At 49.3% G+C, this 24,637-nt stretch overlaps 1 protein-coding gene across 1 annotated transcript; it reads left to right on the plus strand.

Annotated features, from left to right (window-relative positions):
• Positions 1–1,503: 1,503 nt before the first annotated feature.
• On the plus strand, positions 1,504–22,434 carry LOC132575789 (C-type lection lectoxin-Enh3-like). Its single transcript, XM_060244479.1, has 5 exons — positions 1,504–1,639; positions 6,070–6,164; positions 9,080–9,220; positions 14,559–14,667; positions 22,367–22,434. Exons 1-5 carry the CDS (start codon positions 1,504–1,506, stop codon positions 22,432–22,434), a joined length of 549 nt encoding a protein of 182 aa, XP_060100462.1.
• The last annotated feature ends 2,203 nt before the right edge of the window (positions 22,435–24,637 follow it).

A 24,637-nucleotide genomic window follows, 5' to 3' on the forward strand; every position in this document is an offset into this window, starting at 1 on the left:
CCAAAAGAAGGTGCCCCTATCCTTCATTATTTCCTATGGAAGGAAGGAAATGAAAAGGTGTGCTGTCCCTTTAAATGTGATGGCCAGAACTCCCTTTGGAGTTCAATTATGCTTGTCACAGCCTTGATCCACCCCCAAAGTCCCCAGATATTTCTTGAATTGGACTTGGCAACCCTAGTTGTGAGAGCCTTCTCCAGCCCCACCCACCTCACAGGGTGTCTGTTGTGGGGGAGGAAGGGAAAGGAGATTGTAGGCCGCTCTGAGACTCTGTCCTTGAAAGGGCAGCTGCTGTGAGAGTCCTCTCAGCCCCACCCACCTCACAGGGTGTCTGTTGTGGGGAAGGGAAAGGAGACTGTGAGCCGCTCTGAGACTCTTCGGAGTGGAGGGCGGGATATAAATCCCATATCTTCTTCTTCTTCTTCAATTAGAATTGTCATAATAAAACCTTACTCCCACCATACTGTTAAAATTTTATATTTATTTTATTTATTTGTACATTTACAGTCTGCCCTTTCCTGTAAGGGCTCAGCATGGATTCCAACATACTAAAAGAGCAAAATCAACAATAAAACATCAGATTTGGCAACCTGATTTGGATTTGGCAACCCTAGCCTGAGGGTTGGTAATACACAATGACAAGAACACATTTGTGAAACATCAGTAGGTATAAATACGCCGGTTTATGTCAGGGTGGGGTGCGTGTGTGTGTGCAAACAGGTGCCGAAAAGTACAGTAAGTCTAGAAGCAGGTGAGAATAACTGCTTTAACAGGAATTGTCAATCAAATAATTGATTTCGGCTTATCCTGTAGGTGAGAGGATAAAGTCTCCAGATATCATGCCTGGCTGTAGAGTAGGCTTGCCAAGTCCAATTCAAGAAATATCTGGGAACTTTGGGGGTGGAGCCAGGAGACTTTGGGGGTGGAGCAAGGAGGCATTAGGGGTGGAGCCAAGATCAAGGCTGTGACACGCATAATTGAACTCCAAAGGGAGTTCTGGCCATCACATTTAAAGGGACAGCACACCTTTTCAATTCCTTCCTTCCATAGGAAATAATGAAGGATAGGGGCACCTTCTTTTGGGGCTCATAGAATTGGACCCCCTGGTCCAATATTTTTGAAACTTGGGGGGTATTTTGGGGAGAGGTACTAGATGTTATACTGAAAATTTGGTGCCTCTACCCCAAAAAACAGCCCCCCCCAAAGCCCCAGATACCCACAGATCAATTCTGCATGATTTTCTATGGGAATAAATCTCCATAGGGAATAACAGAGCTCCCAGCAGACATTTCTCTCCCCTCCGCCCGCTTTCTGATGACCCTGAAGCAGGGGGGAGGGTCTCCAAACCGGGGGATCCCCTGCCCCCACCTGGGGATTGGCAACCCTACTGTAGAGGCACATTTGGTGTGGAATTCAAAATCTGTTTCACGGGCTGTATTTATGGCCCACGTCCTCCTTCCATCTCTCCCTCCTGATGCTGTTGTTGTTCTCTTTCCCCAGGGTCCAATGGAGCCGACGTTGAGGGCCTCCTTCCTCGGCCTCCTCTTGGTTAGTCTTTTCCCACAGTGTGAATCTGGGCTCGCCTCCTCAGAGGTGGAGAAAGAGCATCGCGAACTCAGAAGCATTTGCGGCCCAAACGGGGGTAATCTACTTTCATATTGCGCACAAGTCACGTGATCCTCCTCGCCTTCATAAATTTGGGTGCAGTCTTCACGGAGAAGAGCCGTTTCCTTCTGGGGTTACTCTACCCAATCTTTTCAAGTCTGTGGGCACATTTGGAATTCTGACATAGAGTGGTGCACGCGACCACAATATGGCTGTCACAGGAGGCGGGGCCAACCACACCCCCACACAAGGAGCCACAGTGCAGGGGACAGAAGGATTAATTTTTTAAAAATGGGAAAGAGTGAGTGTCACACAGATGGGTCGAGGGGGTTTGGGGCTCTGGCCCCTCAACCTGAAAGGGGAGAGGGAAGAAGAACATTTACAGTTGAACCTTTACCTTACCAGAACCTTACCAGGGTTCTTATGGTCTGGTAAGCTTTAAAATAATTGCCAGTCTTCTTCTTCTTGTTGTTGTTCAGTCGCACAGTCGAGTCCGACTCTTTCCGACCCCATGGACACAGTCATGCCAGGTCCTCCTGCCTTCCACCATCCTCTGAAGTCTGCTCAAATTTGTCTTAGTTAGATGTCCAGCCATCTCCTCTTTTGCTGTCCCCTTCTTCTTTGGCCTTCTGTCTTTCCCAACATCAGGGTCTTCTCCAGCGAGTGCTCCCTTCTCATTGGGTGGCCAAAGGATTGGAGCTTCAGCTGCGGCATCTGACCTTCAAGGGAACAGTCTGGGTTGATTTCTCTTGACTGACTGATTTGATCTTGCAGTCCAAGGGACTCTTGAGTCTTCTCCAGCACCACAGCTCAAAAGCATCTATTTTGCACTCGACCTTTCTTATGGTCCAGCTCTCACAGCCATACATTACTACTGGGAATACCATCGCTTTGACTATGGGGATGTTTGTTGTCAGGGTGATGTCTCTGCTTTTTATTATACTGCCCAGGTTCGCCATAGCAGTCCTCCCAAGGAGCAAACATCTTTTAATTTCATGGCTACAGTCACCATCCACAGCGATCTTGGATCCCAAAAATGTGAAGTCTAAATCGGGTTTTACTAAAGAGAAATAGTTTTATTTACAAAGGGAAAGGGATAAAACTTAAAAGGTTCTAGACCCACTTATCTCTGTCAGGGAGAGATACTGAGACTGCACGCTGGCCAGAAGCCCTCCCCCGTCCCTCTCTGAGGTTCAGAAACATCAGAGGGGGCGAGGATAGCTCCTGGGGAGTTCACCTGAAGGACACTCTGGGAGAGATACTGAGACTGCATGCTGGCCAGAAGCCCTCTCCCATTCCTTTCTGATGTTCGGAAACATCACAGAGGGCGGGGAAAGCTCCTCCTCCAACTGGCATGCAGTCTCTGTATTGCTCCCTGAGCATCCTCCGCCTGGACCACAGGGAAGGAAATGGGCCACAGAGGGGAAAAGTTTGGGAAACCCTGCCATAAAGTAGTTGCGGGCTAGATTTGGCATTAAAGGCTTTTAAAACCATGAGGGCATACCTATTGTCTCTCAGGTAGACTAAACAAGCAGTAGCAGCGCTGTTCTTCGCCAGGTTGTTGGAAAAATTCCAGTGGAAGGCCCAATACCCCTTATAATTAAAATTGATTCCCAAATATTTAAAAGATGTAACCTGCTCGATGGAGTTACCCCGTATTGACCATGCAAACTCAGGCTTGGCTGCCGACTTTCAAATTTTGGCTCAGACTTTTGTTTAATTCCGATTCAAACTCTTTTACCTACTTAATGTTGACAGATCTTCGTTATTTTCAAGGGTTGTAAATACTGGCACTATGGGCATCTCTTTGGACTTGTTAATGTGTAAAAATCTGGTCACCGCACCTCAAAAAAGATATTACAGCATTGGAAAAAGTGCAGAAAGGGGCAACTAGAATGATTCAAGGGTGGGAACCCTTTCCCTATGAAGAAAGGTTAAAACGCTTGGGGCTCTTTAGCTTGGACAAACGTTGACATGATAGAGGTTTACAAGATTATGCACGGGATAGAGAAGGTAGAGAAAGAAGTCCTTTTCTCCCTTTCTCACAATATGAGAACTCGTGGGCATTCAATGAAATTGCTGAACAGTCAGGTTAGAAGGGATAAAAGCAAGTACTTCTTCACCCAAAGGGTGATTAACATGTGGAATTCACTGCCACAGGAAGTGGTGGTAGCTGCAAATATAGCCAGCTTCAAGAGGGGTCTGGATCAACATCTAGAGCAGAGGTCCATTAGTGGCTATTAGCCACAGCGTATTGTTGGTACTCTCTGTCTGGGGCAGTGATGCTCTGTATTCTTGGTGCTTGGGGGGGGCACAGTGGGAGGGCTTCTACTGTCCTGGCCCTACTGATAGACCCCTTGATGGTGCCTGGCTTTTTGGCCACTGTGTGTTGGACTGGATGGGCCATTGGCCTGATCCAACATGGCTTCTCTTATGTTCTTATGTGACAGAGTGTTGGACTGGAGGGGCCATTGGCCTGATCCAACATGGCTTCTCTTATGTTCTTATGTGACAGAGTGTTGGACTGGAGGGGCCACTGGCCTGATCCAACATGGCTTCTCTTATGTTCTTATGTGACAGAGTGTTGGACTGGATGGGCCATTGGCCTGATCCAACATGGCTTCTCTTATGTTCTTATGTGACAGAGGGTTGGACTGGAGGGGCCATTGGCCTGATCCAACATGGCTTCTCTTATGTTCTTATGTGACAGAGTGTTGGACTGGAGGGGCCATTGGCCTGATCCAACATGGCTTCTCTTATGTGACAGAGTGTTGGACTGGAGGGGCCATTGGCCTGATCCAGCATGGCTTCTCTTATGTTCTTATGTGACAGAGTGTTGGACTGGAGGGACCACTGGCCTGATCCAACATGGCTTCTCTTATGTTCTTATGTGACAGAGGGTTGGACTGGAGGGGCCACTGGCCTGATCCAACATGGCTTCTGTTCTGTTCTTATGTGACACAGAGTGTTGGACTGGATGGGCCACTGGCCTGATCCAACATGGCTTCTCTTATGTTCTTCAGTGACACAGAGTGTTGGACTGGATGGGCCATTGACCTGGTCCAACATGGCTTCTCTTATGTTCTTATGTTATATCTATCTTCTGCTCCAGAAGCCTTCCAGATAATTAAACGTAGGCGTCTTGATATTCAAAGCCAACACCTGATGGAGGCAGCTAGAAAAAACCTGCTCTCCGTTACACCTGGGCTTATCTCCGATTCCCGGACAGCTAACTACTTATTTCTGCTCTTTAACTGATCCCCAGCAAAGAGGAGCGCTTATGCTGGCTAGATGTATTGCCATCGGCTATCTTCACTGGAAGGTGCCAAAAAAATTCCTTATGAATTAAGGCAATGCCTTTGCAGACTGGAAGCCATTGAACCTTTCTCTCATGTTTTATTAGACTGTCTTTTTTACTCGAAATGGCGAGGAAATTTTTTGAATCCCCTTCTCTGCACATGAGCTAGTTTGTCTGATTGTGCCAAGGTTCAGTGGTTACTCTCTAGTCAAAATTCTTCACTAGCGGCTCACGTCGCCAATTCTCCTCAGTTTGCAGTTCAAACCAGGGAAGCCATTATTTGATGTATCTGACGTATTCTGTCCGTCGTTGTACTGTTTTTATAGCAGTTTATATCTTTTGACATGCCAGTAAAGGTTGTCTGTCTGTCTAGAAATTGAAATAGCCTAGAGTTAGCCGGGGTGGAATTCTAGCGGGAGCTCCTTTGCATATTAGGCCACACACCCCTGATGTAGCCAATCCTCCAAGGGCTTACAAAAAAGAGCCTTGCGAGCTCTTGGAGGATTGGCTACATCAGGGGTGTGTGTAGGGTTGCCAAGTCCAATTCAAGAAATATCTGGGGATTTTGAGGGTGGAGCCAGGAGACATTAGGGGTGGAGCCAAGATCAAGGCTGTGACAAGCATAATTGAACTCCAAAGAGAGTTCTGGCCATCACATTTAAAGGGACGGCGCACCTTTTCACTTCCTTCCTTCCATAGGAAATAATGAAGGATAGGGGCACCTTCTTTTGGGGCTCATAGAATTGGACCCCCTGGTCCAAACTTTTTGAAACTTGGGGGGTATTTTGGGGAGAGGTACTAGATGCTATACTGAAAATTTGGTGCCTCTACCCCCCAAAACAGCCCCTCCACAGCCCCAGATACCCGCAGATCAATTATCCATGATTTTCTTTGGGAATAAATCTCCATAGGGAATAACAGAGTTCCCAGCAGGCATTTCCCTCCCCTCCCCCCGCTTTCTGACGACCCTGAAGCGGGAGGAGGGCCTCCAAACCGGGGGATCCCCTGCCCCCACCTGGGGATTGGCAACCCTAGGTGTGTGGCCTAATATGCAAAGGAGCCCCTGCTAGAATTTCACCCTGGGGTTAGCCCAGGCAAATGACTGAGGCGCAATCCAGCCCTAATTCCACAACAACACCTGCATTAACAGAACACTAATCTGATTACAGATGATTGCCGGAAGTCATGCCCCGTTGGCTGGATGTACTACGAAGACTACTGCTATGGATTGTTTGAGGACCATATGACCTGGGCAGACGCAGAGGTAAAGTCTGCTTGTATTAGTGCATCCACGCTCCAAAATGCAGCATGCGTACGCGCAAACCTTTGAGCCTGCAGCCCACATTGGTCCCGACCCAGTGAAATGTGCGAGCGAGATGCCGTCAAGTTGCTGCTGATTTGTGGCAGCCCCACCAAGGGAGTTTCAAGGGAAGCGAGAAGCGGAGCTGATTGGCCATTGCCTTCCTCTGTAGGGCCTTCCTTGGAGGTCTTGCATATCCAAATACTAACCAGGCAATCAGACAAGATTGGGCTAGACCAGGGGTGTCAAACATGCAGTTAGGGGGCCGAATCAGGCCCCCGGAGGGCTCCTATGACCCCCCCCCGAGCAACTGGCTGTCGTCTGCTTCCTTCTCCTTCTCTCTTGCTTCCTTCTGCATCACAGCTTGCTTTGCCAGGCTTGCTCAATCGCACAGGAACTACAGAGCAAAACCTCTATTTTCTCCATTGGCTGAGGCTCCTCCCTTGGGGAGGAACGGGCAGAGGGAGAGCTGGCTTTGCCAGGCTCTCTCAATTGCGCAGCAGAGCTACTGAGCCGAGCCTCTCTTCCTTCTATTGGCTGAGGCTCCTTCCCCTCCCACCCCAGTCTCCTGGGGAAGAAAGGAAAGAGCCAGAGACTCCTTTGCCCTAGTTCCCATGGGAGAAATACAAGGAAAGCATCTTTAAGACCAATGAATGCCAATGTTTTAAGCATGTCTTAAGTTTTTTAAAATATATATGTTTGTGTTTGTCTATGTTCTTTTTAAAATTTATATCTCTGCTACATAATCTTAAATAGAGACACGCATGGCCCGGCCCGACATGCCTGACCCAAGAAGATCTCATTTAGGTCAGATCCGGCCCTCATAACAAATGAGTTCGACACCCTGGGCTACACCATGCCAGTTTACCTTCCAGTCCAGTGAAACAGTGAATGAAATAGTGAAATAGTCATGCCTAAACTCCATTGAGTTTTGCCCCGGAAGGCCCAGGCTAGACTGGTCTTGTCAGATGTCAGTCTAGTCAGTTCTTTTGTCAGTTCTTCTTTTGTCAGTCTGAGACACCAGTAACCACTCCTCAAGCAACTGGGTGTGCGGACTCTTCTCTGGGAGAACCGGGTGTGATTCCCCCCTCCTCCACTTGCAGCTGCTGCAATGGCCTTGGGTCAGCCATGGCTCTCTTATCTGGGAGAACAGGGTTTGATTCCCCCCTCCTCCACTTGCAGCTGCTGGAATGGCCTTGGGTCAGCCATGGCTCACTTTTCTGGGAGAACATGGTTTGATTCCCCACTCCTCCACTTGCACCTGCTGGAATGGCCTTGGGCCAGTCATAGGTTTTGTAGGAGCTGTCTTTGAAAGAGCATCTTCTAGCAGAATTCTCTCAGTTCCACCTGCCTCACAGGGTGTCTGTAGTGGGGGAAAGAGATAAAGGAGATTGTAAGCCGCTCTGAGACTCTGATCCAGAGAGAAGGGCGAAGTATAAATCTGCTGTCTTCTTCTTCTGTTCAGGGAAGAAATCCCATGCCCTCAGTCTCCAGCAATGGATTCCTCTTGGCTGGAATCTGACTTCCCCTCTTCTTTCCATCATGTAGGCATAGGGTTGCCTAGGCCTCGGATTCAGTGGGAGCTCACAGGAGCACAGCTCCTGAACCGTTCTGAGATTTCCACCTCCTTTTCCTGAGAGTTCCACCTCCTTGTCCATTGAACAGTAGGTGGGGCTGCATAACAATCCCTGGATGAGCTCCACCACCTATTTTTCTACAAAACGACCCCTGGTGTTGCCAATCCCCTGGGGATCCCCCCACTTCAGGGTTATCCGAAAGTGTGTGGGGGAGGAAATGTCTGCCTGCATGCCCTTAAACCCTACAGAGACTGCTTCTCATAGTGTTTAATGGAGAGTTGATCTGTGTGTAGAGTTGATCGGGGAGGGACGGTGGCTCAGCGGTAGAGCATCTGCTTGGGAAGCAGAAGGTCCCAGGTTCAATCCCTGGCATCTCCAGAAAAGGGTCCAGGCAAATAGATGTGAAAAACCTCAGCTGGAGACCCTGGAGAGCTGCTGCCAGTCTGAGAAGACAATACTGACTTTGATGGACCAAAGGTCTGATTCAGTATAAGGCAGCTTCATATGTTCATATGTGTATCTAGGGCTCTGGAGGGCCTGTTTTTTGAGGTAGAGGCATGAAATCTACAGCCTAGCATCTGGTGCCTCTTTTAACCCCCCCCCCCCAAAATACCAAAGTTTCAAAATGATTGTATCAGGGGGTCCAATTCTATGATCCCCCAAAGAAGGTGCCCCTATCCTTCATTATTTCCAATGGAGGGAAGGCGTTTAAAGGTTGTGCGGACCCTTTAAATGTGATGGCCAGAACTTCCTTTGGAGTTCAACGATGCTTGTCACAACCTCGCCCCTGGCTCCACTCCCAAAGTCCCCAGATGTTTCCTGAGTTGGACCTAGGCAACAGATGTTTCAAAGGGGAGCTATATTGGTCTTCGGTAGAACAGCACAATTCAAGTCTGTAACACCTTAGAGACTAACAAAATGCTTGGGAATCAGAGCTCTCCTTGTGGAGAGAAGCTGGGTCCATCTGCAGTACCTCAAAGATGGGAGGTGGGGGGAACTGAAGGGGTCTTTGACTCTTGACAACTTAAGGTGCAGCGGATTCAAATCTAGTGAGGTGCTGTTTCTTAATGCCTTTTGTCCCTGAAGTCGCACTGCATCATGGATCTTTTGTAGTCTTAAAACAGCCTCCTGTCGTATGAATGTGGGCTTAATTTGCCAATGTGGTGGTAGATATCAGGATGGCCTGAATTTTAGGACTAGATTTTGAGTTTACTGCAGGTCTAGTCTTCGGTCTGAGACGCCGGTAGCTGCTCTAGAGAACTCCCCTCATTTTGGCTTTCCTTTCTTCTCGGTCAAACTCAGGTGCACTGCCAGGGCGTTAAAAGCGAGGCCCACCTGGCCTCCTTCAGTAATCAGAAAGAGCTGAAAAAGATGGCCAAGTACATTTCCACTGTCCAGAAAGGGGGAGGTCATGTCTGGATTGGACTTTATGACCCTGCAGGGGTAAGCACCCAATTTATTTATTTATTTTATTTTATTACACTTATATCCTGCCCTCCCCTGACAGGCTCAGGGCAGCCAATAGCAAATAAAATAACAAAGAATTAAATCATTACAATAAAATCACAAAGTCCGTTGTGGGGAGGGGGAGGGAAAGGAGATTGTAAGCCACTCTGAGACTCCTTTGGGTAGGGAAGAGCGGGGTATAAATCCAACTCTTCTTCTTCTCCACATGCAGCTAGCTGGGTGACCTTGGGTCCGTCAGAGCTTTCTCAGAGATCTCTCAGCCCCACTGGCCTCACAGGGTGTGTGTTGTAGGGAGGGGAAGGGAAAGGAGATTGTAAGTTACTCTGAGATTCTGAATCAAGCTCCACAACCCTGAATCATTTGGTGTCATTTGCAGACTTGGACACTTCAATACTCACCCCTAGTTTCAAGTCATTCATTCATTCATTCATTCATTCATTCATTCATTCATTCATTCATTCATTCATTCATTCAATTTGTAACCCACCCTCCCCAACGAGGCAGGCTCAGGGTGGCTCACACAGCCATGCATATGCATGAATATAAACATACAATAAACATTAAAAACAATTTAAAACATAGCAATTGACATTTCAGGTGCTATGATCTTAAGTGCGTTGTCTTGCTATTCCAGCTGGGTGTTCTCCGTAAAGCAGATCGTAATCATAGAATCATAGAGTTGGAAGTCACCTCTAGGGTCATCTAGTCCAACCCCATGCATAATGCAGTAAACTCACAAATACCTCGCCCTAAATTCACAGGATCTTCATTGCTGTTAGATGGCCATCTAGCCTCTGTTGAAAAACCCCCAAGGAAGGAGAGCCCACCACCTCCTGAGGAAGCCTGTTCCACTGAGGAACCGCTCCAATGGTCAGGAAGTTCTTCCTAATGTTGAGCTGGAAATGCTTTTGATTTAATTTCAAGCCATTGGTTCTGGTCGTACCTTCTGGGGCCACAGAAAACAATTCCACCCCATCCTCTATAGGACAGCCCTTCAAGGACTTGAAGATGGTGATCATATCACCTCTCAGCAGCCTCCTCCCCAGGCTAAACATCCCCAGTTCCTTCAACCTTTCCTCATAGGACTTGGTCTCCAGACCCCTCACCATCTTTGTCGCCCTCCTCTGGACCCATTCCAGTTTGTCTCTATCCTTCTTAAAATGTGGTGCCCCAAACTGAACACAATACTCCAGGCGAGGTCTTACCAGAGCAGAGTAAAGCGATACCATCACATCATATGATCTGGACACTATACTTCTGTTGATACAGCCCAAAATTGCATTTGCCTTTTTAGCCACCGCATGACACTGTTTACTCATGCTCAGCGTATGATCCACTAAGACCCCGAGATCCTTTTCGCACATACTATTCCTAAGAGAAGTCTCTCCCATTCTATAACTATGCATGGGATTTTTCCTAGCAAATTGCAGAACTTTACATTTATCCCTGTTAAAATTAATTTTATTGATTTTAGCCCAGTTTCCCAGCCTGTCAAGGTCATCCTGTATCCTGCTTCTGTCTTCTGCTGTGCTTGCAACCCCTCCCAATTTAGTATCATCGGCAAATTTAATAAGCATTCCCTCTATTCCTTCATCCAAATCGTTTATAAAGATGCTGAACAAAACAGGTCCCAGGACCGTTCCTTGAGGCACTCCACTTGTCACTCCTCTCCAAGAGGATGGGGAACCATTCACAAGCACTCTTTGGGTGCGATCCGTCAACCAGTTACAGATCCACCTAATGGTAACAGGATCCAAACCACATTTTACCAACTTGTCAACAGGGATAGTACGTGGAACTTTATCAAAAGCCTTACTGAAGTCAAGATAAACGATGTCTACAGCATTCCCCTGATCCAGCAAGGTAGTCACTTTCTCAAAAAGAGAGATCAGGTTAGTCTGACATGACTTGTTCTTGAGAAACCCATGCTGGCTCTTAGTCATCACATCCATTCTTTCTAAATGTTCCAGGACCGACTGTTTGATAATGGTCCAGATGTTCTATATGGAGCAGATTGCAAGAGGTGGTCCAGATATTTTTCGGAGACTGTAGTAGCCGATGATCTAACTTGCAAATGCCTGGTGGAAGGGTGTCGTCTTATAGGCCCTGTGTAACTGTACAAGCTCTTGCAGGGCCCTAACCTCCTCGGGGAGCTCATTCCACAAGTGTGGGGCTGCTACAGAAAAGGCCCTGGTTCTAGTTGTCGTGAGCCTGGCCTCTTTAGGACCAGGAATTGAAAGCAGGTTTTTTGACTTAGACCGAAGTTCTCTCTGAGGAACATGTGGGGAAAGGTGGTCCCTAAGGTATGTAGGTCCCTGGATATATACGGCTTTGAAGATAAGAACCGACACCTTGAAACGAATCCGGTGTGCTATGGGCAACCAGTGCAGCTCTTTCAGCACAGGTTGAATGTGCTCCTGTAGGGGAAGACCAATTAACAACCTGGCTGCCGCATTCTGCACTAGTTGGAGCTTCCGGGTTTGAGACAAGGGCAGCCCCACGTAAAGGGCATTGCAGTAATCCAACCTCGAGGTGACCGTGGCGTGGATCACTGTCGCCAAGTCGTTGCGGCCGAGGTAGGGGACCAGCTGCCTTACTAGCCGAAGATGATAAAAGGCTGATCTGGCAGTGGCTGCCACCTGGGCGTCCACAGCTAAAGAGGGGTCCAGAAGCACCCCTGAGCTTTTAACCTGGGGCACCAGTGTAGGTAGCGCCCCATCAAAGGTCGGTGATAGGACCTCGGATCCTGGACCGCCGCGACTTAGGAACAGGACGTCTGTCTTCACCAGATTCAATTTCAGGCAACTCTGCCTGAGCCGCCCTGCCATATTTTATTTTATTTATTTATTCGATTTATATCCCGCCCTCCTCACCGAGGCGGGCTCAGGGCGGCTTACAACATGAAATCCAGAACAATAAGATTAATAAATATTCAAATGCATATTGAACAATTTACAATAATTGAAACAATAAAACAAGAAGAAACAGTCTAACAGTTCGGTGCCGTTCTCACAGCCTTCCTTCGCAGTTTTTAAACACCACTCAGTTATATGCCAACCGGAAGAGGACCGTCTTACAGGCCTTGCAGAACTGCCCAAGGCTCCGCAAGGCCCTCACCTCCTCCGGTAGCTGGTTTCACCAGCAGGGGGCTGTGATTGAAAAGGCCCTATTCCTGGTTGACTTCAGATGGGCCTGCTTCGGCCTGGGGATTACTAGCAGATTTTGGGAACCAGATCTGAGTACTTACATTTTGCAGACAAGGTCCAATCGCTCCGCCACGACTGCCCTGCCATATTGAGCGACCGGTCTGGCTGTGCCCCGAAAATTTGAACCGGGCGTTGCAAGCCGTGGCAGACTGGATTAAGCTGAGTGGGCTGAAATAGAATCCAATGAAGACGGAGGTCCTTTGCCTGGGCCGCGGCAGCTCAGAGAATGGGGTCCCTCTCCCAGTTTTTGACGGGGCGCAACTGGTAGCAGTGCGCAGAGTTAAGAGCTTGGGAGTCTTACTGGAGCCTTCCTTGACAATGGAGGCCCAGATAACAGCTACTGCCAAGTCCGCCTTTTTTCATCTTAGACGGGCGAGGCAGTTGGCCCCCTTCCTGGAGCGCGGCGACCTGGCAACAGTGATCCACGCAATGGTCACCTCGAGGTTAGACTACTGTAATGCCCTCCACATGGGGCTGCCCCTGTACCGAACCCGGAAACTGCAGCTAGTGCAAAATGCAGCAGCCAGGCTGCTACTGGGACTGCCTCGGTGGGAACATGTGCAGCCTGGGCTGCGGGAGTTGCACCGGCTGCCAATTGTTTACCGGGTCCGTTACAAGGTGCTGGTCATTACCTTTAAAGCCCTATATGGTCGAGGACCTGCCTACCTTAGGGACCGTCTCTCTCCATATGTTCCCCAGAGAGCACTACCATCAAGTTCAAAAAATCTTCTCAAAATCCCTGGGCCAAAAGAAACCAAACTAAAAACTACTAGAGAACAGGCGTTCTCTATGAAGGCCCCCCAATGGTGGAATCAACTGCCGGAAGAGGTGCGGGCCCTGCGGGATTTTAACCAGTTCCGTAGGGCCTGCAAAACTGTCCTCTTCCAGCTAGCTTTTTAAGACGGAACCCCTGAAGCACCGTGCCATCTTATACATAATTTATTATAATGTCATATTGTTTTATTGGTTTTACTGTTTAAATTATTAATTATATTACATATTGTTTTACTGTCTTGTTAGCCGCCCTGAGCCTGCCTTGGCGGGGAGGGCGGGATATAAATAAAAGTTTATTATTATTACTGGGGAACATGTGAGGAGAGACGGTTCCTAAGGTAGGTAGGTCCTAGCTTGTAGCTTGTAGGGCCATGGTCAGATCTTCTGGGGAGGAGTTGGACTGGCCACCCATCAGCAGATAGAGCTGGGCGTCGTCTATATACTGATAACATCCCGGCCCAAACCTCTGGGCAAGAGGGTGCATGTAGATGCGTAGAAAACTGCCCCTTGCGGCACACCACGTACAAGTGCGTGCCATCAGGATAGTCCGATGCCTCCACCCTTTGCCCCCGACCTTGTAGGAAAGAAGAGAGCCGCTGTAAGGTCAACCCCTGTATACCAGCGTTGGAAAGACGAAGGGTCAGCAACTGACGACAGACCGTATCAAACGTGGCCGATAGGTCTATAAGCATCAGTACTGCCGAGCCATCTCTATCCAGATGCCTTGTTAATGAATAAAATAGTACTGGTCCCAACACCCATTCTTGAGAGACCCCACTATTTGCTTCCCTCCCTTGTGAGAACTCGCCACTTTCTGTCATTGCACCAGTTTGTAATCCACAAGAGAGGCAGTTTGGTGCAGTGGTGAAGTGCGCGGACTCCTATCTGGGAGAACCGGGTTTGATTCCCCACTCCTCCACTTGCAGCTGCTGGAATGGCCTTGGGTCAGCCACAGCTCTCTTATCTAGGAGAACCGGGTTTGATTCCCCACTCCTCCACTTGCAGCTGCTGGAATGGCCTTGAGTCAGCCAGAGCTCTCTTATCTGGGAGAACCGGGTTTGATTCCCCACTCTTCCACTTGAAGCTGCTAGAATAGCTTTGGATTAGCCATAGCTCTTCTAAAGTTTTCCTTGAAAGGGCAGCTGCTGTGAGAGCTCTCTCAGCCCCACCTACCTCACAGGGTGTCTGTTGTGGGTGAGGAAGGGAAAGGAGATTGAGATTCAGAGCGAAGGGCAGGGTATAAATCCAATATCTTCATCATCATCATCTTCTTCTTCTTCTAACCCTCCCTTGGGACCACTTGCAAAGGAACTCTCCTTTTCTTGTCTCTGCAGTCACGGTATTGGAAATGGACGGATCTCTCATTCGGTTCGTACTATCCTTGGGATGATGGGGAGCCCAACGATACCAATGAACGCTGTGTCCATCTGGCTGCCCATAAAGGTAAAAAGGAGGGGGCCTGAGCCAGGCCACTGGCCAGGGTGTCCTGGGAGGGTGGGGGTGTCCGAGGAATGGACTGGAGCTCATTTGCCTATTACGCCACACCCCCTGTCCAGGGAGCATGTGGCTGTAGGGTTGCCAAGTCCCCACCAGCTGCCCGCAGGGGACTTTTTTCACGCACGCACAGAGCGATGACATCACCTGGAAGTGACGTATCACACTGGGCACGCTGCATGGGGACGCTTTAGGAATTTTTGGAGAACTCTATGGTTTCACATGGGGCCGCTCTAGCATTTTGCGGGGGGGGGGGGGGACTCTATGGCACCATAGAGTTTTCCCCCAAATTACCAGAGCGTTCCCTTGCAAAACCATAGAGTCCCCCATCCCAATTCCTAGAGTGACCCCATGTGATGTGCCCAGCGCGATGCATCATTTCCGGGTGACGTGATCACTCCATGCGCCACTGCGCATGACAGGGCTCTTTGGGGACAGGGATCCTCCTGGCAGCCTGCTCTGTGCTGGCGGGTTGGGGGCCTGAATCCAGGGGAGACCCCGCCCCCCACAGGAGCCTGGGAAGCCTATCTGGCTGTTGCATGCTGGGTCAGGTGCAGCTCCGCTTCTGGAAGGAAAGAAGCCCTGGGGGTGGCCATTCCCCTATGAAACCCTCTGCCCTTCCTGGCAGTACAAACACAGCCTTCTGTTGCATACGCTACAGCAGCAGACACATTCTGGGGTCTATCAGAGTGATTATATTTTAAGAACACAAGAGATGCCATGTTGGATCAGGCCAGTGGCCCCTCCAGTCCAACACTCTGTGTCACATAAGAACATAAGAGAAGCCATGTTGGATCAGGCCAATGGCCCATCCAGTCCAACACTCTGTGTCACATAAGAACATAAGAGAAGCCAATGGCCCATCCAGTCCAACACTCTGTGTCGCATAAGAGAAGCCCTGTTGGATCAGGCCAATGGCCCACCCGGTCCAACACTCTGTGTCACAGAAGAACATAAGAGAAGCCATGTTGGATCAGGCCAATGGCCCATCCAGTCCATCACTCTGTGTCAGATAAGAACATAAGAGAAGGCATGTTGGATCAGTCCAATGGCCCCTCCAGTCCAACACTCTGTGTCACATAAGAACATAAGAGAAGCCCTGTTGGATCAGGCCAGTGGCCCCTCCAGTCCAACACTCTGTGTCACATAAGAACATAAGAGAAGCCCTGTTGGATCACACCAATGGCCCCTCCAGTCCAACACTCTGTGTCACATAAGAAGATAAGAGAAGCCATGTTGAATCAGGCCAGTGGCCCCTCCAGTCCAACACTCTGTGTCACACAGGAACATAAGAGAAGCCCTGTTGGATCAGGCCAGTGGCCCATCCAGTCCAACACTCTGTGTCACATAAGGATATAAGAGAAGCCATGTTGGATCAGGCCAGTGGCCCCTCCAGTCCAACTCTCTGTGTCACATAAGAACATAAGAGAAGCCATGTTGGATCAGGCCAGTGGCCCCTCCAGTCCAACACTCTGTGTCACAGAAGAACATAAGAGAAGCCATGTTGGATCAGGCCAATGGCCCCTCCAGTCCAACACTCTGTGTCACATAAGAACACAAGAGAAGCCCTGTTGGATCAGGCCAATGGCCCATCCAGTCCAACACTCTGTGTCACATAAGAACATAGGAGAAGCCATGTTGGATCAGGCCAATGGCCCATCCAGTCCAACTCTCTGTGTCACATAAGAACATAAGAGAAGCCCTGTTGGATCAGGCCAGTGGCCCCTCCAGTCCAACACTCTGTGTCACATAAGAACATAAGAGAAGCCCTGTTGGATCAGGCCAGTGGCCCCTCCAGTCCAACACTCTGTGTCACATAAGAACATAAGAGAAGCCCTGTTGGATCAGGCCAATGGCCCCTCCAGTCCAACACTCTGTGTCACATAAGAACATAAGAGAAGCCATGTTGAATCAGGCCAGTGGCCCCTCCAGTCCAACACTCTGTGTCACACAGGAACGTAAGAGAAGCCCTGTTGGATCAGGCCAGTGGCCCATCCAGTCAAACACTCTGTGTCACATAAGGATATAAGAGAAGCCATGTTGGATCAGGCCAGTGGCCCTTCCAGTCCAACTCTCTGTGTCACATAAGAACATAAGAGAAGCCATGTTGGATCAGGCCAGTGGCCCCTCCAGTCCAACACTCTGTGTCACAGAAGAACATAAGAGAAGCCATGTTGGATCAGGCCAATGGCCCCTCCAGTCCAACACTCTGTGTCACATAAGAACACAAGAGAAGCCCTGTTGGATCAGGCCAATGGCCCATCCAGTCCAACACTCTGTGTCACATAAGAACATAGGAGAAGCCATGTTGGATCAGGCCAATGGCCCATCCAGTCCAACTCTCTGTGTCACATAAGAACATAAGAGAAGCCCTGTTGGATCAGGCCAGTGGCCCCTCCAGTCCAACACTCTGTGTCACATAAGAACATAAGAGAAGCCCTGTTGGATCAGGCCAGTGGCCCCTCCAGTCCAACACTCTGTGTCACATAAGAACATAAGAGAAGCCCTGTTGGATCAGGCCAATGGCCCCTCCAGTCCAACACTCTGTGTCACATAAGAACATAAGAGAAGCCCTGTTGGATCAGGCCAGTGGCCCCTCCAGTCCAACACTCTGTGTCACATAAGAACAGAAAAGAAGCCATGTTGAATCAGGCCAGTGGCCCCTCCAGTCCAACACTCTGTGTCACACAGGAACATAAGAGAAGCCCTGTTGGATCAGGCCAGTGGCCCATCCAGTCCAACACTCTGTGTCACATAAGGACATAAGAGAAGCCATGTTGGATCAGGCCAGTGGCCCCTCCAGTCCAACTCTCTGTGTCACATAAGAACATAAGAGAAGCCATGTTGGATCAGGCCAGTGGCCCCTCCAGTCCAACACTCTGTGTCACAGAAGAACATAAGAGAAGCCATGTTGGATCAGGCCAATGGCCCCTCCAGTCCAACACTCTGTGTCACATAAGAACACAAGAGAAGCCCTGTTGGATCAGGCCAATGGCCCATCCAGTCCAACACTCTGTGTCACATAAGAACATAGGAGAAGCCATGTTGGATCAGGCCAATGGCCCATCCAGTCCAACTCTCTGTGTCACATAAGAACATAAGAGAAGCCATGTTGGATCAGGCCAGTGGCCCATCCAGTCCAACTCTCTGTGTCACATACGAACACAAGAGAAGCCATGTTGGATCAGGCCAGTGGCCCATCCAGTCCAACACTCTGTGTCACATAAGAACATAAGAGAAGCCATGTTGAATCAGGCCAATGGCCCCTCCAGTCCAACACTCTGTGTCACACAAGAACATAAGAGAAGCCATGTTGGATCAGGCCAGTGGCCCATCCAGTCCAACACACTGTATCACAGAAGAACATAAGAGAAGCCATGTTGAATTAGGCCAATGGCTTTCCAGTCCAACACTCTGTGTCACATAAGAACAGAAGAGAAGCCATGTTGGATCAGGCCAACAGCCCCTCCAGTCCAACACTCTGTGTCACAGAAGAACATAAGAGAAGCCATGTTGGATTAGGCCAATGGCCCATCCAGTCCAACACTCTGTGTCACACATTGGCCAAAAATGTATATTGGCTAATAGCCACTGATGGCCTTTGCTCCATATTTTTATCCAATCCCCTCTTGAAGCTGGCTATGCTTGTAGCCACCACCACCTCCTGTGGCAGTGAATTCTACATGTGAATCACCCTTTGGGTGAAGAAGGATTTCCTTTTATGCATTTTAACCTGACTGCTCAGCAATTTCATTGAATGCCCACGAGTTCTTGTATTGTGAGAAAGGGAGAAAAGGACTTCTTTCTCTGCTTTCTCCATACCATGCATTATCTTGTAAACCTCTATCATATCACCCCGCAGTCGAAGTTTCTCCAAGCTAAAGAGTCCCAAGCGTTTCAACCTTTCTTCATAGGGAAAGTGTTCCAACCTTTTAATCATTCTAGTTGCCCTTTTCTGGACTTTCTCCAATGCTATAATATCCTTTTTGAGGTGCGGCGACCAGAACTGCACACAGTACTCCAAATGAGACCGCACCATCGATTTATACAGGGGCATTATGATACTGACTGATTTGTTTTCAATTCCCTTCCTAATAATTCCCAGCATGGCATTGGCCTTTTTTATTGCCATCACACACTGTCTTGACATTTGCAATGAGTTATCTACCACGACCCCAAGATCTCTCTCTTGGTCAGTCTCTGCCTGTTCACACCCCATCAACTTGTATTTGTAGCTGGGATTCTTGGTGTGTTTGTGTTTTTTATAAAATTTGTATCTTGGCTACTTAATCTTAAATAGGTACAAACATGGTCCAGCCAACAAGGTCTCATTTATATCAATTCCATCCCGCATAACAAAGGAGTTCGATACTCCTGCTCAAAAGTAAAAAAATGTATTTGTAATGATCAAGCCATGGCCTTTTCCCTCTCCTTTTAAAAAGGTTAGATTTTGATCATTTGGAGAGGCGGCTTGCAGAGTATCGATCAGCAGTCTGGGGTCGCACTCCCAAAACTGCCTCAGCAGATGCCAATAGATTTGGGGGGCAGGGCATGAGAAAAGCAACGTTTGGGGAAGATGTAACACTTCCGGGTAACGCTCTAGGCTGCCTCCCCTGGTCTCTGTGGTCTTTGCCAAAAAGATGAAGGGAAATTCCTAGAGTGTCGCTATGTGGAAGTTATTTTTTTTCCTCCAGCACTTCAGTTCCTTGGAGTGAAAGAAGGAGAATAAGGACTGGGTATTCACAGGGTTGTTTTTTTTTTTTTTTGTAGAAAAAGCCAAGCAGGAATCATTTGCATATTACACCACACCCTCTGACGTCGCCATTGTTTCCCATAGGGCTTTTTTGGAGGAGCTCATTTGCACATTAGGCCACACCCCCTGACACAAAGCCAGCTGGAACTGCGTTTCTGGTCAAAAAAAGCCCTGGGCATGGAGGTTCCCTGCTGTAGGCAGTTAGATGGGCAGCCCAGCATCAGTGAGAAAGTATAGTTGGGTTCCCACTTTCCACGTAGGCTTGCCAATCCCCAGGACTCAGCGGGAGTTCTTCTGCTTTCCCAGGCTCCTTCCCGCCCCCAGTAAGCTGGCCGGAGGGGGGAAGCCCCGCCCCCAGAGGACCATGTGCCTTTCCACCTCCGGAGGCTTCAGTCTCCGATTGAAAGACCTCCTTTTGGGATGGGGGGTCTGTGTTGCTGTGAAGAAGGTGGCAGCAACTCGTGAGTAGAGAGGCCAATCCCTCCCTTCAGAGTCGCCAGAAAGGGGGGGGGGGGAGGGAAGCATCTGCTGAGCACTTCATTATTCCCTATGTGGAGATCGATTCTCATAGGGTATAATGGGGAATTGATCTGGAGGTTTCGGGGGCTCCGGAGGAGCTGTTTTTTGAGATAGAGGCACCAAATTTTCAATATAGTATTTAGTGCCTCTCCCCAAAGAACCCCCCAAGTTTCAAAACGATTGGACCAGGGGGTCAAATTCTATGAGCCCACAAAGAAGGTGCCCCTATCCTGCATTATTTCCTATGGAAGGAAGGTATTTAAAAAGGTGTGCTGTCCCTTTAAATGTGATGGCCAGAACTCCCTTTGGAGTTCAATTATGCTTCTCACAGCCTTGATCTTGGCTCCACCCCAATGTCTCCTGGCTCCACCCCCAAACTCTCCTGGCTCCACCCCCGAAGTCCCCAGATATTTCTTGAATTGGACTGGCAACCCTATTTCCATACGAATTGGTAAATTTACAGATGAAAATCGAGGCCTGTTTGTAACACCCAGTTCTCAGGCCTAGAACTGCTGCCTGAAGCATTCTGCACCAACAACACCAGCCCTCTTCCCTGACTGTGTAGAGAAATATCAACTGCGGGGTGACATGATCAAGGTTTACAAGACTAGGCATGGGATGGAGAAGGTAGAGAAAGAAGGACTTTTCTCCCTTTCTCACAATACAAGAACTCGTGGGCATTCGATGAAATTGCTGAGCAGTCGTGTTAGAATGGATAAAAGGAAGTTCTTCTTCACCCAAAGGGTGATTAACAAGTGGAATTTGCTGCCACAGGAGGTGGCGGCGGCTACAAGCATAGACAGCTTCAAGAGGGGATTGGAGAAACATCTGGAGCAGAGGTCCATCAGTGACTCTTAGCCACAAGCGTATTGTTGGAACTCGCTAGGGCAGTGATGCTCTGTATTCTGGGTGCTTGGGGGGGGCACTGTGGAGGGGCTTCTAGTGTCCTGGCCCCACTGGTGGACCTCCTGATGGCACCTGGTTTTTTTGGCCACTGTGTGACACAGAGTGTTGGACTGGATGGGCGATTGGCCTGATCCAACGAGGCTTCTCTTATGTTCTTATGTCTGGGGCAGTGATGCTCTGTCTTCTTGGTGCTTGTGGGGGGTACAGAGGGAGGGCTTCTAGTGTCCTGGCTCCACTGGTGGACCTCCTGACAGCACCTGGGTTTTTTGGCCACTGTGTGTACAGAGTGTTGGACTGGATGGGCCACTGGCCTGATCCAACATGGCTTCTCTTATGTTCTTCTGTGACACAGAGTGTTGGACTGGATGGGCCACTGGCCTGATCCAACATGGCTTCTCTTATGTTCTTCTGTCTGGGGCAGTGATGCTCTGTGCCTCTGTCTCAAAAACAGCCCCCCCCAGAGCCCCCGATACCCCTGGATCCATTCCCCATTATTCCCTATGGGAATCGTTCTCCATAGGGAATAATTGCCCAGTAGACATTCCACACCCCACCCTGCCGCCGCTTTCTGACATCTGAAAAGAACAGGGGCTACCCTGCTCCCTCTCGCTCTCTCTCTCTCTCTCACACACACACTTAGTTACTCTGAAAGAAAAGCAAAACAAACCGAGGGGCTGTGCTGCGGACCCTTCCCACGAAGTACTTCCTGCTCAGCTTTAAAGGTGCACGGATGCGCACCCATTTTGAAACGAACCTGTTTGCAGGTTTCTAAACCTGCCTGAGATCTAGAGCTCCATGGTGGCTGTGGGGGCGGGGCTTCCCCAACTGGCCAGCTGGCTGGGGGCGGGAAGTAGAGTTGCCAAGTCCAATTCAAGAAATATCTGGGGACTTTGGGGGTGGAGCCAGGAGACTTTGGGGGTGGAGCCAGGAGACAATGGGGTTGGGGCCAAGATCAAGCTGTGACAAGCATAATTGAACTCAAAAGGGAGTTTTGGTCATCACATTTCAAGGGACTACACATCTTTTAAATGCCTTCCTTCCGTAGGAAATAATGAAGGATAGGGGCACCTTCTTTGGGGGCTCATAGAATTGGACCCCCCAGTCCAATCTTTTTGAAACTTAGGGAGTATTTTGAAGAGATCCACTGGATACTATACTGAAAATCTGGTGCCTCTACCTCAAAAAACAGGGCCCCCAGAGCCCCAGATACCCGTGGATAAATTCTCCATTATTTTCTATGGGAATAAGTCTCCATAGGGAATCATGAGTACCCAGCAGACATTTCCCTCCCCTCCCCCGCTTTCTGATTACCCTGAAGCAGGGGGAGGGCCTCCAAACCGGGGGATCCCCTGCCCCCACCTGGGGATTGGCAACCCTAGCGGGAAGCCTGTAAAACCAGGGGATCTCCCGCTGGGTCCCGGGGATTGGCAAGCCTAGAAAACAGTGACTGGTTTCTCTCTTGCTTTGCAGGATTTGAAAAACTGAACGATGCATTTTGCCAGCTGGAGATGCCCTACATTTGCAAATATCATCTGTAGGAAAGGCCGGGAGGGTGGGGTGTGTTGAATGGACTTTGCAAGAGAAACGTTGGCCCTGGGGATGCTGTCGACCGCATCCTTGAGCAGAGGGGCAAACCAAGATGAAACCAACCCCCCCACATTCACACACATACTTTTATCAGTGGCATGTCTTGGATGGCAGGGGAGGGAGGCCAGCTCAAACCAATAAATCCTCTTGCAACTTTTCCAGTTCCCTGTGTCCTTTGTTTGCCGAGCGTGGGTCCCAGGGGTTGTTCTAAGAACAGACCGGCAATGCTGCTTGTTCATTCCTGAAAGCAGGGGTCGTTTTGTAGAAAAATAGGTGGCAGAGCTCATTAGCTTAACTCATTAGCATACGCCGCCACCCCCCCCAGCCAAAAGCAACCTGATGCAAGAAAGGAGAGCCCCAGGTGAGCGAGGCCTGCTCAGGCTGGCTAGAGATCCAGCCAACCCCAGCAGGCCTCGCTCACATGGGGTTCTCCTGGGCCAACTCCCCCACTCAAAAGGACAGCAAGCCACCCACAGCCCAAATCACATCAGAAGTGGAGAAGAGGTGGTGCGGGCTTCCCCAGGGGTTAATGAGGGCTGCTGGGGGTGTGGCAAAGCCCCTAGTGGCTGCCTGGCTGCCTGCTCTCCTAATCCAGGGTGTGTTATGCAGCTCCACCTACTATTCAATGGAGAAGGTTGGTGGGGAGGTAGGGTTGCCAAGTCTTCTTCCAGTCCCAGCGGGGGACTTCGCGCATGCACAGCGAAATGACGTCACCCAGAAGTGACGTCATCAAAATGGCTGCATCATCAAAATGCCATGTTGGATCAGGCCAGTGGCCCATCCAGTCCAACACTCTGTACACACAGTGGCCAAAAAACCCAGGTGCTATCAGGAGGTCCACCAGTGGAGTCAGGACATTTGAAGTGACGTCATCAAAATGGCACTCTAGGCATTTCCGGGGAAACTCTATGGTTAAAACTCTATGGTACCTATTGCACCATAGAGTTTCACCTCCCAAATGGCTAGAGCGTCTGTGAAAACCATAGAGTTTTTCCAGAAACACCTAGAGCGACCTCGCGTGTGCGCCACCATTTTGATTCCATTTGATTCCAGGTGACATCATTGCATCAGTTATGCAGGGGGAGGTTCTGAATCTGAGGCCTGCCTTAAAGATTACAAACACCATACAGCAAGCCTGATAGATAGGTTGATATCAGTCTCCTTCCTGTCTACTAACTCTCACCTTCTCTAATTCCCCCCCCCCCACAAGTCCTGTCCAATTTTATTGTATTAGCCATTGGCCATAACAAGATAGCAAAATGTTCAAGAACTACAAAAAACATTACAGTAAAATGCCATAAAGCTAAAACGGCAATCGCACAAATAAAATGATGAAATTAGACAGTGGTGGGAATAAGATGAACTGGCCTACAGGTTAACCCTCACGAGACTACCCCGGCTCTGACCTTCTCAGCAGCAAAAGCAAAAAGAGCAACTCTATAGGACACCAATTCATCTATACCTGATAACAAGCACATAATCTTCTCGTTTTACAGAATACGCATTTATAGTAAATCGGATTCCAGCCAAAAATTTATCTCTGGGTGTGCTCAGTGCGGGATTGAACCCCGCGGAGGCCGCTAGGCAGTCAAAATCTTGGGGGGCCCATCACAAATTATCTCAGAGTAGGAGCACCCGCCCTGCCACCCGCGACCACCACTGCACCTGCGGGCCCCTTCCCAAAAGCCCCTTTGACAACACTGGGGGAGAGGCAGAGAGAGGCAAACTTGGCGACGACGTCGGCAGCAGCCGCACCAGGCAAGTCGGGCAAAGAGCGGCTCCGTCGCTGGCTGCGTGTGCAGCTGGGAGGGCTGCAAGCAGGGGGGAAACTGGGGGCGGAGGGGGGAAAGCCAGCCCGAGGCCCCTAAAGGCGTGGGGGCCCATAGGCCAGTGCCTAGTTGGCCTAATGGTTAATCCGGCTTTGGGTGTATTGTACAATGGGCAAGACACAATACAGTGGGGGAAGTTCTCAATGGCTTGTGAGCCTCAAAGGCAAATATGGTCGTCTGATGGCATTTTAAAGTATCGGCCATCCAAAAATGCTGCGGACAATGTTTGAAAGCTCAGGGCAGTGAGAGAGATTCTGACATTGGAATTAGATATTTTGGATAGCTCAAGAGCTCTAAAAATAATCGAATCTGAATCGCTGATGCC

This window comes from Heteronotia binoei, chromosome 8, assembly GCF_032191835.1.
Source record: "Heteronotia binoei isolate CCM8104 ecotype False Entrance Well chromosome 8, APGP_CSIRO_Hbin_v1, whole genome shotgun sequence".
Taxonomy (NCBI): domain Eukaryota; kingdom Metazoa; phylum Chordata; class Lepidosauria; order Squamata; family Gekkonidae; genus Heteronotia; species Heteronotia binoei.